General features: G+C 27.8%; 1 protein-coding gene across 4 annotated transcripts; it reads left to right on the forward strand.

Annotated features, from left to right (window-relative positions):
• Positions 1-2,234: 2,234 nt before the first annotated feature.
• On the forward strand, positions 2,235-17,318 carry LOC145196358 (germ cell-less protein-like 1). 4 transcript variants are annotated; one of them, XM_090078373.1, is made up of 10 exons: positions 2,235-2,569; positions 3,979-4,207; positions 6,030-6,115; positions 9,009-9,046; positions 9,370-9,466; positions 9,776-9,992; positions 10,081-10,463; positions 11,116-11,261; positions 15,800-15,954; positions 16,841-17,318. In XM_090078373.1, exons 2-10 carry the CDS (start codon positions 4,092-4,094, stop codon positions 17,019-17,021), a joined length of 1,419 nt encoding a protein of 472 aa, XP_089934499.1. In that variant the 5' UTR covers positions 2,235-2,569; positions 3,979-4,091; the 3' UTR covers positions 17,022-17,318. The 4 variants fall into 4 exon arrangements, 3 of the variants coding, with proteins under 3 accessions (XP_089934499.1, XP_089934498.1, XP_089934497.1); XR_016449743.1 differs by lacking the exon at positions 2,235-2,569 and adding an exon at positions 3,057-3,166 and having other exon boundaries at positions 15,786-15,954; XM_090078372.1 differs by lacking the exon at positions 2,235-2,569 and adding an exon at positions 3,057-3,166.
• The last annotated feature ends 142 nt before the right edge of the window (positions 17,319-17,460 follow it).

The raw sequence follows: 17,460 nt of genomic DNA on the forward strand, positions 1-17,460 counted from the left end.
CAGACGAAGAAATGTAAAAATATCCCAACTGTAAAAACTTAGTTTTTCAGAAATTGAAGGGCTTTCCTTATTACAAATCAAAGTTAGACCCCTATCAAAGCTTCGGATCCATGAGAGCACATGGCTTAGATTGTTTTTTAAACATTATGAATCTCACTTCTTTACACTTGATTAACTGTGTATACGTATCATTATTTTCGAAATATTGTGGATTAAATTATTATTTCTGTATAACAACGTCTAAAAACAAAAAAAGTTCACTTTTTCAGAAGCTTTGACTTTAAACTTTTTAACGTAAATTTTTAATTAAACCTAAATAAGACAAATATCTGCTTTAATATTTTTATAATCTTTTATATATATTATATTAAATCTTTTATATATATGCTAAACTGAAAAAATTTACTAAACTGACATGTATTTAATATGGCATCAGTAATGCAACGAATAATCAAACCTTTGCTTTATATAAATAAAAACGAAAGCAGGCCAGAATTTTTTCAGAAATTGTTTGTGAAATGCTTCAAAGAATCTTTTCGTGCGATGCGACAGAATTCTGTGTACCCTTATCTTGCATTCTTTCGATTTAATTAAATAAACACATTTTTAAAATAAATTTTTAATTCCTTTTTCAGATGTTTGCGTTTTGTAATCGTGTAATTCCATTTATTTTCCAGTATTTTGTACTCAGAAAAAAGTCTGCTTCAATTTTGAAGATTCAGATTGTACTTGATACGATACCACATTAATGTTAACATTGATATTTTCAGTGTAAGTTTCAAACTTTAGTTTTACCACTAAACTTCAAAATTGTATTTAAAAAATAAAAATAAAAATAAAAAGTTCTTTTTTTATTGAGCCATAAAAAAGGGATAAAAATCAAAAGATTTTCAATTGAAACACGTTGTTCAATCAAAAACTATCGATCTAAGTTATTGTAGAATTCTGCTGACCAACAACAAACTAACAATGCTAAATTGTACAAAAAATATAGAAATCTAGCCTAAAATATTTTATTAAAACCTATTACTTTAGCAACATTACTTATTATAGTAACATATTAATAATGTAAGAGGATTTTCACACAGAAAAATTTGATAACTGACGTCAATTCAATTTTCGATCGTTAAGATTCTTTCATTAATAATTTTTTAATAAATCTTCACAGTAATTGGTTGGAATTTATGGAATTTCTTATAGAATGTTTACTTGTGCAGCTTTTAAACAAAAACTGATTACAACTAGTAACAAACTACTAATAACTCAAGTAATATTTTCGCTGAGGGAAGTTAGTTTTTTAAAAGTTTGTTGGTTTCTTGTGTAAAAATTAACGACTGTCTTTGATCTTCTTTTAACGAGTTGCCAACGTAGTCAAATTACCCTAAGTAATTGAAAAGAATGTTTATTAATTTTCTTTGCTTAGGTTTGTATTATTAGATTAAAATTGGTTTACAAGATTATGTTCCCCTTTAATTCTTGCTTGAATTGTTGTTACTACTAATTTTTGAAATAATTTAGTGAAAATTGATTTAGATGCAGTTGTTGATTCCTAAAGATTGTCCGAATGATAATTAATATTTTTATTAATTGATAAAAAAAAGGTTATCAGCAACCATTGCATCTATGAAAGAAGTTTTAAGCCGCAAATAAGATCTAATATAATTGAAAACATATTGTTTAAAAAAACTGTTTTCCAATCCATCAAACCAATACTGAATTATTTCATTTATTCATTAACTGTTCTATTTATTTTATTTATTTTTAAAATAATAAAGTTAATTTATTTATTGCTTTTAGCTTTTGTTGAAATATTTATCTGACTTGATAAGTACTGGAATATTTATCTGACTTGATGCGTTACTGAAACAAACCCTTATGAACTTAGTTTCTATGCTATGGATTGATTAACAATTACTTATTGATTGATTTGTGGTAAATTATAATTTTGAAATCTTATTGTGACGCAGTCACACTCATTCTGCTACCATTAATTCCGCCACAAATTTTTGGTAATTAACCCTTTCATAACAAAATCTTTAAAGCGTTTTGGTTACAAAGTATATATAAAAACTCCTTGAAAGTTATGTAAAATCAATAATGAGCCGCTTCTCGATTTTAGACGCTTTATGACGCCGTTATAAAATATTTTTCTGATAAAGCATAATTTAAATTATTGATGGAATTAAAAATATTGATAATTTTATGTTTAAATTATAATATAGGTTTATAATGATGTGCATTCTAAGAGGAAAAAAATTTCTTAAAAAGCTCCAATGGAATTTAAAATTGCAACAGGCTACATGATGCTTAAATGCAGCTTAAATTAAAGTCACAGATCTATTGAGATTTAGGTATTGCAGATTTATTATTTAGAAAGGTTTTTAGATGAAAAAAAGCTTCATCCAAAGAAAAGTGGTATTGCCTGTACTTTAAACGTTTACTCGATTTCTGGGACCATGTTAATGATCTGATGGGACCAACTGATCAAATAGGATCACCTGATGACCTGATCAACCTTTATCCTTATTAAAAAAAAAAAGAAAAGAGCTTGCTAGCGAAACATGTTTAGGTAATGATTAAAACTAAATCTGCTTTTTTTCAAAGGTTTTGAGAAGAGTACATTTTAACTTAAGGAAGTTCGTTTAATAAATATAAGATGTATTTAAACTTTACACTAATAATACATTCTCAATCAAATTTAAACTTGATTTAATTTTTTCTTTCTATTAATTTTAATCAGCTTCAAAATGCAATTTGATGAGAATCATCAAATTGTGCTTTGAAGCTGTATAAAATAATCTCTGCAGACTATTTTATATTTGTCTAACGTCTATAGATGTAGTAGCTTTTATTGTACCGATTTACTTTCATTTTCACGTGTCGTGTTCAAACGTAATTTCAAGACGCAGATTTATGGGGGATGAAAGAAATTTTAATCTATAATTGGATATTTTTAAAAATTTCATTTTTAAGCACTTTTGACTGTTGGGATAGAATTTTTTATTCTAAATATTAATCCCCTTGAAAGAAAAAAAAAATTTTAACTATGTTTAATTTTTTTTTATGCGGTCTTTACTACAAATATTAAATAGAAATTAACTATAAATAATGACGTCCTTTTAAGATATGATGTCATAATGCTTTCGATAATCATCCGTAACCATAGGTCAGTGTGCATTTTTGTTAAAACAAAATTATCAATCGTGTTTGGGTGGTATATATGAATATAATATACATATACGTTAGGGTTATATACGAATATAACATACATATACGTATATGTGTGTGTCAAATGTGTGTGTGTGTGTGTTTTATGACTTTGTTTAAAGAAAGATGCACATGAATGTGTGTAGGTGTGTATCTGTGCATATAATATATATATATATATATATATATATATATATATATATATATATATATATATATATACATATACATATATATACACATATATATACATATATTTACATATATATATATACATATATATATATATATACATATATACATATATGTATTTATGTGTATACATGTATATATATTTACATATATTTATATGCATAAATATAGTTGAATATGTGTTAACATGCACACACATATATATGCACACATACATATATGTAAAGATACACACAAATATATACACATGCATACATATTACATATAAAAGTTTACATACATACATATTACGTATAAAAGTATGCACTCATACATTTATACATATAAATATGCATATATACATATATTTATATGCATGTATTTATCAGTTGATTAATGCCAACTATAGTTTTGTAGAGTTTAAAACTGACTTTTTATAATTATTTACATTCTGTGTCTATATTATAATTGATATTTAAATATCTAGAACGTGTTTTTTTTTTTTTTTTTTTGGGGGGGGGGGGGGGAACTTTTGAAATTATGTTGTGCTTTGTATATTTTTTAATTCCAAGTTTAAAAACAAATGTGTATGTATTTCAGTTATCTCAATCTTCAACTTGGATTACACCATCTTTAAGATGAGTGTAAGCATTCAGTCATAAAACTTAAATGTTGTTTCAAATGTGCTGCTCTTGTAAAATGTTTTAAAAATTATGGGTAATCTTCTACGCATTGGTGTTCCTGCAGCTGACATAGACTTGCAACAAGGAAGAAAAAGAAAACTGATTGAAAAAGAAGATGAAGATGAAGAGAAATTTTCACCATCAAGGTTTGTATGTCATTTATATTACATAAGTGATAATTAAATTGTTTTCAACTTTCTTTTAATATTTAAATAATTTTTGTTTTATGAAGGTTATTAGTTTTTTAAACTTATAACAAATAGCAAAATAAAATAGTAATTTTTTTCTTTATCATTGTGGTTCTGTAATGCAGACAAATCATCTATTTTTTTTTTACCACATCTTTTTGACATGAAGGACATCCTATAATTATTAAGAGTAAAAATGGCACATCAGTCTTCTTATCATGTTTGACAGTGGTCTTGCAAGTCTGAGAGTTGAAACCTTTACAATTGTACTTCATAACAAATGATTTTATCTTTTTTCATAGATTTAAGAATGTAGCAGTCTTCTCTTTTAGAAGTTTTAGTCTTTCTCCTTAATCTTTAAGTAGTACTATTTGGTCAATTTAAAAGTGTCTATGAAGATGTCATGGACACCAACACTCATTTATGATTGCATCATACGAAGTTCTGAAAATAAGTTTTCCATTTTCTAACCAAATATATTTCATTGGTTTTAAACTCTTTGGAGAACAAGTTTTCAAAGCGCCAAAACTATAAATAACATTTTCATATTGAACATCAAACACAAAAAAGAATTGGTATTTAGAAAAAGGTTGTTGACCAATTTAAAAACTCAACATTTAAAGTTAAATTTAACCTCTTAAGTTATCTGTTTCAGGAATTTGTTCAGAAATTTTATAAAATGAGCTAAACAGCAATCTCAAATGTCCTTGCGGGCTCTGTTAAAAATCATTTCTAAAATCTCACTAATTTAACAGAAAAGTTTAATAGAAAAGTTTCAACTTTCAAGCTTCAATTTTCATGAGTATTTTCTTTTCTTTACTGAAAATTGAAAGGAAATTGTTATTATTTTGTAAAATTTAATGGAAAACTGTATTGAAGATAGATTACTATTTTGTTTTCTTTTCATCTAATTCTTTGTGTTGACCATAAATTATATTGGTTGTGATAACTCAATCTGATAATTTGGTGTTGATGTTGCTTATATCAAGGTCAATATTGAATTCTTGAGTTGTAAAAGTGAAACCAATTTTGTCATCAAGAATGCTATTTAAAAACACGCTTTTCTCCTTTCATATGCAAACTCTTTGGTAAAAATTGCCCAAATTCATCAGCATCAAAGAAATCATTTAAGAAATAAAAAGGAAAAAACTTTAAACAGTATTTTCAGTCCATGGTGCTGTCATTTTAACAGTGACAAAAATCATATTACTTGATATTTATCACAATGCAAAACTCAATGCAAAATATCAAGCAATATGATTTTTTTACTTTATCTCAATGCAAAATATCAAGCAGTATGATTTTTTACTTTTTCTCAATGCAAAATATCAAGCAATATGTTTTACTTTTACTCAATGCAAAATATCAAGTAATATGATTTTTTACTTTTACTCAATGTGAAATGTGACATGATTTAATGGTTAAATGTATTTTAATACATACATACAAATATTCATAATCATATTTGTTCTGTTTTTAGTTTTGATAGCACTGCTAGAACTTTTTTAGTTTCTCAATTTAAATCTCTTCTGTTAGGTTGTTAAAAGTTTTGCTTTTGAAATCTTTCTCATTTATTTTTTTACAGTTTTAACTTTATTTCGTTGTAAAAAAAAAGAAAAATTATTTTTACTTTCTTGCAGCAGGTCTAGAGTGTAACATGCTTTTGATGTTTTCATGGTAATTGACATAGTGTTATCAATCATGCCAAACATTAATATTTCTTTTTATTTTCTTATGCTAATGGATTAGGCGTAGTAAAATTTGAATTTTTCTTTTTTAGGAAAAAGTTACAAACAACATCTGAGTATATATATAAAACTCTTTATATAAATGGAGAAAATAGTGACATCACACTAGATGCTCTAGGTAATTTATTATCATGTAATATTTTATTGTACCATTTCATCGTATTGCAAGAGCAAAACTTTACATATGTATGCTTATTGAATTTAAAAAGGTTAATCAAATGCTTGTAGTAAAAATTTTATAACAGTGATGGGAAAGACAGTGTTTTGCTTCCCTACAGACAGGCAATATCACATGATTGGTAGTATGATGCAGATGGATAGGGGAGTTGTCCATTAGCCTATATTTGTTTGAGACAGACAAGCAGACAAAGAGAAAGCCATACAAAATTAGACATTTCAGCTTCATAGAGGAATCAAATAATTTATTAGGTATTCAAATATGGCATTATCACTTTTTCCTGCACATTAGGTTTTTATCATCTGCGATAATTATTCTCTCACTTTTACCATTTTGAGTGAATAATGTTCATTTTGAGTGTAAGGTAAATTCAGTGTGTTGTGAAAGATTTTCAAGATGCTTACTGCCTGAAGTGGTTTTAACAATGGGTCATTTTTCTAATTGGAATGTGTGAATAGTAAATACCGCAGTGATTGTACAAAATACACATGGCAGTTTGACTCGATTAAAAATCTAAACTTAACTGCCTTATATTTGTTATGTTTTGATGCTCTACTTTTGTGGCATCTCCATTAAGAAAATTTTAAAGTGCAATTTAAATTTAAAACCTGGAGAGTCATTTTGATCTAGCAAAGGTCTTCTGTCTGCATGTCCCTGAATCAAATCCTTAAACAAGATTTGAAAAAGTGCTACAAAAAAAAAACAGGTATTGCAAAAGAAATAAAGAATATCTTTTTGTCTATTCGAATGTTACTAAATGTAACATTCATTATAATGATTTTTTATATTTGAATGATTATAGAATTCATTCTCTCTTCATACTCATCTCATGAATACTCATCTCATGAATACTCATCTCATGAATTCTAAGTTAATAACTCAATGAGTTGGTAATGATATGCCTGTTCTATTTCTTCAAAATGCTGATAGGATCTTAGATATTGAAAAAATACTTTCATTTTTAATTTGAGTTTGAAATTTAAAAAATAAATGTGTGGCATCAGCCATGATCAGAAAATCATTATTATGCTCAATTTAAACATGACAATTTCACTTAATAATAATGAAATCTAAATTTGACTAGCTGAAACAACCTTTTTTTCTATGTTATCTGTAATTCTTTTGATTTCATACAGCAAAAAGCATCTCACATTTTGAGTTTCAGAAATATCAAGGTTTTTCTGAAAAATTTATGGTTTTTGCTTTGATAAATTGACAAAAGCAACAGATGCAGATTTTTTGTATATTTCACAAGTTTTCCAAGAGTATCTACTACACTCATATCAACATAAGATTTCTGTTGCAGTTGTTGAAAAATTGAAATGTATTTATTGCTTGCCTCTAGGAAACGTTATACTTTTCATCTTTCTATGTCACAGATAAAAAAATTTGCTTTGCCAGAAAAGGATCATTGATTTTTGTTTCTCAGCAAAAATTTTTTCTAACCTCCACCTCTAGTTCTTTTTTTAACAGATAATTGATAGATCTCTATCTCTGGTTCTTTATTTAACAGATAATTGAGAGATCTCAACCTTCTGGCTCTTGGCGCTATAACTAAATGCAGATGAACAGTCTCATTTCCCAATTCTGGTTATTAAAAAGAAGAACTAGAGGAAATACCTCCCTGACATCCATAGATCAATGTTATTTCTCCACCAATTCAGTCTTTGCCATTTGAATCATAGTACCATTTGATCACTAGCATATTTTGGAAGAAGTGTTTTGCAAATCAAAATGTTTGTGGCAGTTCTGATTAAGAGTAACCTTATGAAATCAGTAAATATCTACTAACTAGGAGGTTTGGTGGCTTAGTCCTATAAATAAGAACTGCTCTACTTTTCTGTTTTTTTTTTTTTTTCTTTTTTTTATAAGCACTTCTCATTTCAAAGCATTTCTCTTTTTTGTGCATTTTACCTTTTCATTCATTTTACCTTTTCATTAAAATTTTAATACTATTCTAATTACTTGAGAGTTTCTTTATGTGCAAGTCATTTTTCAATAACATACCATTATTCTTCAAGAAATGCAAATTGAGAAATTTTGATCAAGAGATCACCAATTAGACAGACTGTTATAAAAGGCTTTTAGTGACATGAACAAGGCTCTTAATTCAATTATGTGTTTCAGAGAGACAGTTTGTCTGTCCCATCACTAGTTTATCCAAACAAAATACAAAGTATCAGTATCATAACTAAATTTGTGTGAACAAATTTTTTTTTATTTTAGATTAAGTTAAAACCAAAAGTTGTGATTTTTTTTTATAAGAAATGTACCGTGGTGTGACCTAACAAAGTCCTATGCTTTAAGAAAGTCCTAATTTAAGAAATGACAGATTTTGTATACATAAAGTTAACATTTAGAGAAGAAAATTTAGTTATTTTATCTAACTAGATATCTAGTTAAAACAACAAAGTTATTTTCCACAAATGTTTCTTTTATGTATACGAAATTTGTCATTTCTTAAATTAGGACTTTCTTAAAGCATAGGATTTTGTTAGGTCACACCACTGTATTTAAATAAGTTTTCTATTATAGAATTATTTATATAAAAAAAATAAATATTTGAAAGGCCTGTTAGTGGTGTAACTCATGAGACCCATCAATAATTTACCAAGTTATCTTGTGCCATAAGGAATTCTTTTTGTGGCAAAATTAACCTCTCTGCTTTAAATTTTTAACATATTTCAAACATCAAAGCACTATTAGCCTAATAGGTTACTGGGTATTGTTGGATCTTGCAAAAATATTAAGCAGTTATATGTATATTAAGTTATACTAAATGGATATTTTTATTATTTAATACTTTATAATTTAATAATAAAAATATTTTAAGGGAAAACTTGGAATCTTCATAAAGTCTACCTCTGTCAGGTGATGATTTTTTATTGGTATTTTATTTCCTTTAGATAAGCATCTGCGTCTGGTTATTTTTTTATTCGAGATGAGACGAGACAATGATATCCGGGACACAATTTTTAAATTCCGAAAGAAAATTTATTGTCCTGGTTTATAACTTTATTCTGGGACTGTTTATTCGTCAATTTTTTCCGGGACATTTCTTGTCTCATTATGCTTTTTTCAAGACAACGATTCCGAGATGCAGACCCTTACCTTTAGAAAACTATTTTATTTACAAGGTTTTTTTTACATTAATAAAATTTTCTTCTTCACAAGGATTTTTGTTTTGTTGTTAGTCTTCTTACTTCAAAAGCATGTTTAAAGGAGATTGGTCAGAAAAAGGGAAATCAATCATCAAGTTAAGCTTTCCTGATAGCTTTATCACTTCAAAGGGTACTTTTACTAATTTTTTGTATTACACATGTGCTTTTTGACTTAAAAATGTTTCATTTCATAAGTGAAGATTTATGTACTACATTTTGTTTTTTAAAGATTTTCTTCTTGTATAATATTTCTTATTCTGGAGTTTTTCTTGTGAATTATTAATCACTCCCTTGTTAAAGTTTTTCTCTATTGGAAGAATTTATTCACCAAATTTTCTTATTTTGGTTTTACAACATTAAAGGATTCTTCTTAATCATTTAATTAAAAAGTATTTAATTTTAATGTACATTAGCTTTAAATCTTTATAATGGTATTCAGCTTTAGACATTGTGTTTGGGAGCATGTACCGCTATGAAGTTGATGTTGAAGTTTTGGTTGCAAATCTGATATCAGTGATTGCTGCAGCTCGCATGTTTGACTTGGATGGTTTGCTAAAGCATTGTGAAGATACTGTGCTAGAAACAATCAGTGCTGAAAATGTTTGTACTTACTATGATGCCTCACAGAGATATGGTTTGACAGAAGTCAGCAAAAAGTAATATAACTTTAGAAAAAGCTGTTCACTTTTTTAGTCAGATTTCTATGTTTAAAGTTTTGTCTATGAAATTTATTTTTTTCTATAGATGTTTCTCTTGGCTTGAAAGGAATATGTTGCTATGCAAAACATTGACTCTTGCAAAATTTTTAACAAAAGAACTTTTATTAAATTTACTTCAATCACCAAATCTTGCTGTAATGCAAGTTGAGATGGATATTTACAATTTCCTTAAAATATGGCTTTACTTTCAATTACGTGTAGACAATTCAGAAAATTTTTGCTTAAAAAACTTGATCACTGAAACCCAAAAATACTTCCAAGGTATACAAAAGAAAACAAAAACATGTTTTCTGTCAACCGAAGAAGGGCTACAGTACGCTGATATTTTTAAATGCTTGCGATTTGAAAATATGCTTGGAGATGCTAAGTGTATTGTGCTCCTAGAGAAAGATGCTATTATTCCACAAAGTAAGTGCATTATTCAACATTCTTTATGTTTCATGTTGCCATCATGTTGGTTAAGAAAAGAATTAATGAAACAAAAATATTTTAAAAGTTATCTTCTAATTACTCTAATTTTTTTTCTAAATTTTTTTCTAAATTTTTTTCTAAATTTTTTTCTAAATTTTTTTCTAAATTTTTTTCTAAATTTTTTTCTAAATTTTTTTCTAAATTTTTTTCTAAATTTGTAAATTTTAAATCAAGAAATCAAAAGTTTCACACTTTTTGTCTTTTTTTTTTTTGTTGTTTAAAAATAAAAAAAAACAAAGCATGAAACTGTAAAGTATTTATAAACATCTTTTATTACATTGTTCATAACATTGTTGTTAAGTATTTATTCATCAATCATCGTGATATAACATCATCCACTTAAATATTTTATCTTAATTCATTATAACAATTTAAACATCACTAATAGTAAGTTATGCAATTAAAGTTGGAAACTAAACTATATTTTATAAAAATTCTCATTAAAAACAAAATTAGAAAAAAAAGGTTTAAATATGCAATATCTTATCTATTAGTATGCTCAAGATTTGGGAAGTATTCTTAATCTCAAGTGTATGATGGTGATCATTAGTTTGATGTTGATAATATTATTTAGTTTTATATAATTCAGACTGGTTACTGCCTGTTTACCAATCACAATGGAAATCAATGTTATCTGTATACAATGGGGAAGATACTGGTCCAAAGCAAATTGTTGAAGATTTGTTTTACAAGCAAGCATGTCGATGTGGTAGGATTCTGGAAACAGATACAAGGGTAAATGTTTATGTCTTTGATTTAAAATACATTTAAGCAATTGTATATTGGTATTTATTTACATGTACATTTGATAACAAAATATTTGATAAAAAATTTTAAGTACAGAAGTTAATAAAATCTGTTTAATAGAGGATTTTAAAAAACCAGAAATTTTAAATTTTGAAAACTGGTTTTGGTATTTTTAGTTCTTAGGGGAGTCTGAGTACTGAGCTATTTTTTTGGTATTTAAAAAAAAATTTTAGTACATTTTTCATAACTATTTCTGATTTAATTCCTTTAATACTGGTGTAAGAGTCAGTTTCCACAACCGCTTAGCTACCGGAATGGGAGAGGGATAGGAAAATAAATCCTGTGAGCATGCACAGTTTTTAATTTATTTTGCCACAACTTAGTTTTTCCCATCATATTTGCATCTTGGGAAAAGTTTAATTTCAAATCAACTTTTTTCCATGAAAAAGGAAATAGCAAAACAAGCAGCCAATTACCTTGCTACAATTTTTGAAAAAAAAAAAAGCAGAAAATATATTTTATATACCAAGATTAGTTATTTTTACATTCAATATACATTTAAGGTAAACAATAAAGCACTTCAAAAAGTTTTTTATTCCCCTATGCAATTGGAATTCCATTTCTTCTTGTTGAAGTTGGACTTATTTGAAGCATACCAGCTAGGTCTGTTTGTGAAGTGCCTCCAAATATGTTTCTCAAAGTGACCATTAATTGTTTATTCGCTCTAATTGTTTTGTGTCTTAGGGAAGATTTTGTAATCACTGATGCAATTAGACTTAACAAATGTTCATACTTTGTAGGTGTCATTCTAAAAAAAACTTATAAGTCAGCTTTTGTTAATAGTGGAGATTTTAGCAAAGTTTTTTTTGTTGATAAATTTTATGGAGAGCTGCAAAATGATAGAATGAGAAGATATTAAGCAATAATGGAACAAATCTTCATTCTTATATTATCTGTTAAATCTGCAGATTTTGAACAAATATTTCCACAGTTTCCATGATATATTTTCTTAAATTTGTTACTGTTAATCTAATACGAAATTGTTTGTAGGATTATGTCAACCCTCAAATTACATCAATTTTTTGTTCACCCCTTGGCAGACATTTTCATGTTTCAGAAGAAACTAACAGTATTTTGGATCCGATATACTGATATTCCTAGTTCCTTCCTATGACCCTCCAGAATCTCTGACTTTCTCTTTGAAACTTCATTTTTTATTTTCTCCCTTACTTGCCAATTTATTATGCCTAATCTATTGTCCATGTGTAAAAACATTCAAAGAATCATATCCATATGAATGGAGGCTCAATAGTACTGTAATTCTCGACTCTTGTCCATATTTTGAGGACATTCTTTAGGCCATTCATTTCTAATGGTTTTGCATGTAACAACTGAGCATTGTTTCAGTTAAGTTGTTATGCATTTAATCATCAAAAATGTTAAAAACAGTTTGAAAGTAAAAGTAAGTTGTTTAAGCCATTGAATAGCCTCTATTTGCATCTTCGTCAATCCACTAGTCGTTTGTGAAAACAAACTTTAATGGTCTACAGAATATTGCAAAGGAAGGAATTGGATTTGCCATACATTAATTTTTTTTTTTTTTTGTCATGCAATTGTAAAGAAACAAGTGAAATTATATACACTTAACCGCAAAATTAATGCACCACATAAATTCTGGCCTATTTTGAAAAATATTATGTATTTCCTGGATTTATCAATTACAAAGATGATACTGTTTATCGTTATGCCTTTTGTAGGTTTCATTCTGTTTCCTTTATTTAATTTCAAAATTATAGCAGCTTTTCATAAGTACCATGTTTTTCTGTAATTAAACCTCACTCCTAAAAGAAAAGTATGGATTGCTTTTAAATTGTTTTAACAGTAGAAAAGATAACTGTCATTTGAGCAACACATCTGTTTGCAATGCAGCGTTTTAGATGAAATTTAAGTTGTGATGTATGAGTCGCAGTTGTTACTCTGTCCAATGAAGGATTAACAAATTGCAAACTTTGGTAGAAGATTTGGAGTGTCTCATACAACAGTTGGTAGGGCTCTACAAAGGTTTGTAGAGACCAATGATCACGCTAGACAACTTGGCCAAGGCAGACAACGAGCTTTCAATGCTGTGGAGTACTGATTTTTAATGCTTCGAACACTGAGAGAATGGTTAACTACTACACGAAGTCTCCAAATACAATTTGCTGAGGTTCATGGAACTGCTGCTAGTCAAGATACCTTAAGAAGAAGACTTTGTGGTTTAAATTTATGACCTCGGGCAGCAGCTACTGGTCCCAGATTGACCACCGAAGAAACAGACTGGCTTTTGCAAGGAGGCATATGAATTGGGAAATATATGATTGGGGAAATGTCTTATTTACAGATGAGTCAAGGTTTTATCTTGTAAGTTCTGATAGCCGCCCTAGAGTGTAGAGAAGACCAAATGAAAGATATTTCGCTTGTAACATTCGAGAAACCACTTATATGGAGGCGGCTCATTGATGGTATGGGACAGAATATCTTTAGCAGCTTGCACAGAGCTTTTTATTGTTGATGGTGGACATCTGAGATGGATTCCTTCTTATGCAGGATAATGCTAGACCACATACGGCACATTGTAACTGAATACTTAAATATTAATATTGAAGTTTTGGAGTGGCCAGCTTTGCAGTCTAGATACGAACATAATTGAGGATCTTTGGGACATAATAGGATGCCATGTTAGAAGCCAACATCCATTACCTAACAATCTAGACGACCTGCGACAAAGTCTTATCTGCGTGTGGGAAGATATCCGTCAAGAAACGATTAGATCTCTAAATGAAAGTTTTCCACGGCGCTGTCAGACTGTAATAACATCAAGAGTTGGTAACACTAGTTATTGATAAATCAAAAATGTTTCAATATAAGCTGTATTAGTGTACATAACAATAATAATCATTTTACTTTATTTTATTAAACGAACCATATTTTTGGTTTTAGTTTGTTGTTTTTTTTCACCATCCTCAAAGTCAGTTTTATTATTATCATCGAAATAATTGTGTTCATGTGTTCTATTTTTAATGTTTGTCAAAATATATGATAATATTGACGACAATTAAAATAAATCGAAATGTATAAGTGGTGCGTTAATTTTACGGTTAAGTGTGTATTGATGAATCACTTTTACCGACGTCAGTTGCTTGTTGTTACCTTGTCCTGAACTCCCATCTAGACCCCATTTGCATACAAGAGCTAACCGCCTAATGGACATTTTAATACATCTGCTTATCTTTTTTTTTTAAAAACAGCACCTGGAGCTGGGGTAGCATTTTTCTATTGCTGAAAATATTATGTCCAGGAGGGATTTATTTTCGCCCTCCTAATCGGCTGTTCTGTATTTCATATACGTAGGTTCGCTTAATTTTGTGTTTAATATCAAGGCCAATGTTTCTTCCAGTGTAAGGCGTATACATATTTGTTTCCCAGCAGATTATTTTTTTGTATTTTTGAGCCCTGGAGAAGTTGGAAGTGATACTTGTTGGGTTATATAGCTGCCACACGTTTACCGGCTACCCTTAAATTCGTCTGCATCGCAAATGAAAATTTTTTTACACTAGAAAAATATTTTGCACTTTTCATTGTTTGGCTTTGTTGCAACAATCTTCAAGCTTCTCTGGTCGTCCGAATGTTGAAGGTTTAATTGTTTGAATTTCAATCCCCTTTTCAGAAAATTCTATTTCGGACTCTAACCACTCCTTATTGTTAGAGTGGCAACGAATTCTATCTCTCACATGATTTCAATTTAATTCGATATTTTTGACGAATAAAACCTCTTGTGTATTCTGCTGGTTTACATTTTAACTCTCAAAAGATATTTCTTATCTAAACTAGCAATCATTTCGTTTTAAATCTTTCAATGTTAGCTACTCACTAAAAAGCTCAAGGTGGGTGATTGACGATTTGGGTGTAGGGTTAAGTTAAGGTTAGGCTAGTCTTACGCCAATTTTTTATACTAAACAACCCAAAATGAAACTGTTAGAAGTAGCTTAACTCTAATCTCGTTGCCAACTTAAAGAAGCACACGACGCAAAACTTAACTTTTACCAGATGAAGATGTTTTCATCAAAGTTCCGTTTTTATTGAGTAAACCTTAAAGGGTCCATTTTTAGATTCAGAAGGAAAGTTTATGTTAACGTAGTGAACATTTGCTTCTTTTATCTTTTCCACAATGAAAATTCACTAATTAAACGCAACGTTTCTATAAACTTGAACACGTTCTTTTATTATCATATGTCAATTATTTAGAACAACCAGCGTGCATTCCAAAAAAGTTGGTTCTGATGTTTTTCTATTACATTTATAAGTTAATTAGTTTTCGTTCAAAAATCTCATATTACAAAGAAGGTGTTCAAAAATCTCATATTACAAAGAAGTGGTTTAACTAATTTTTTCATAGCAGTTCTTTCAGTATGCGAACTTTATCAACTAATCCCATGAAAGCTACTCTCATCTAAGTATAATTATTTGTTGCAGATTTTATTTTATAGTATTGCTGGCGATGGACTGGTCTTTTTTCATTTGGGATTGACATTATACTCTTCTATAACAACAGAACTAAAACCCTCTCTGTGAAAAGAAATACCTATAGTCAACCATGCAATTTTGCTGTTTGCCTTCAAAGTCAAAGAGCAGTAGTGTTAAGGTAATTTATATATGTGCTCTTTATATATATGTATACATATATATATATATATATACATATATATATATATATATATATACATATATATACATATATATACATATATATATATATACATATATATATATACATATATATATATATACATATATATATACATATATATATACATATATATATATACATATATATATATACATATGCATATATATATATATACATATATACATATGCATATATATATACATATATACATATGCATATATATACATATGCATATATATACATATGCATATATATACATATGCATATATATACATATGCATATATATATATACATATCTATATATATATACATATCTATATATATGTATATACATATCTATATATATGTATATACATATCTATATATATGTATATACATATCTATATATATGTATATACATATCTATATATATGTATATACATATCTATATATATGTATACATATCTATATATATGTATACATATCTATATATATGTATACATATCTATATATATGTATACATATCTATATATATGTATACATATCTATATATATGTATACATATCTATATATATGTATACATATCTATATATATGTATACATATCTATATATATGTATACATATCTATATATATGTATACATATCTATATATATATGTATACATATCTATATATATATATATACACACCTATACATACATACATACATACATACATACATACATACATACATACATACATACATACATACATACATACATACATACATACATACATACATACATACATACATACATACATACATACATATAGAAAAAGACTGGGAATTGGTACAGATTATTTTAATTTTTAATTTTTTAGACTTAAAGCTTTTACAATAAAAAACAACGGAGAGGAGTTAAAAAGCTTAGACACTGGCATTCTTCTATGGAATTTTCACACCGATGAAGAGCTACCTTTGTTAACTTTAGATGACACCTGGACTTTTCCTGTTTTTGTAAGCACAAGGTTTCTTCTTTCGAATGGCTCTGGATCTGCATAACTCTTTTAAATGTAAAAAAAAACACGTTGATTTTATATTATTTGAGCATTTTGGAAACTTTTTTCCAGTTAGCTTTTTACTATCTATATTTTCGACTTTTTATTATCTAAAGTCCTTACATAGAGTTTTAAACGAATCAAATGGAATGTTTTACGATATTTTTGCATTTTTTGCATTTTTTGCATTTTTGCGTGTTTCGTTTTTCACAAGATTTTTATTTGTGAATCACCAATATGAAATGTTTAAAATGTTTCTGTCAAGTTAATGAGATTTTGTAGTAAATGTTAAAAGCAGGAATTTTATGATAATTCATTCTGCGACACTGACGCTTCGTTGAATACTTAATGCATCAATATAATAAATAATGCATCAATATAATAATAAAAAGTGCAAATGCTGATAAAGTTTAGGGCCTTCTTAAAGTAATTTATAAAAATAT

This window comes from Hydra viridissima, unplaced genomic scaffold, assembly GCF_058129835.1.
Source record: "Hydra viridissima isolate aposymbiotic clone 2 unplaced genomic scaffold, HvirCarnegie_v1 scaffold_2, whole genome shotgun sequence".
Lineage (NCBI taxonomy): Eukaryota > Metazoa > Cnidaria > Hydrozoa > Anthoathecata > Hydridae > Hydra > Hydra viridissima.

Coding starts and splice junctions, on each gene's coding strand:
- LOC145196358 (XM_090078373.1), top strand. CDS start 4,092: ATGGGTAATCTTCTACGCATTGGTGTTCCTGCAGCTGACATAGACTTG. Junction 11,262..15,799: donor TTCTGGAAACAGATACAAGG/GTAAATGTTTAT, acceptor TTTATTTTATAG/TATTGCTGGCGATGGACTGG. Junction 15,955..16,840: donor CAAAGAGCAGTAGTGTTAAG/GTAATTTATATA, acceptor TTAATTTTTTAG/ACTTAAAGCTTTTACAATAA.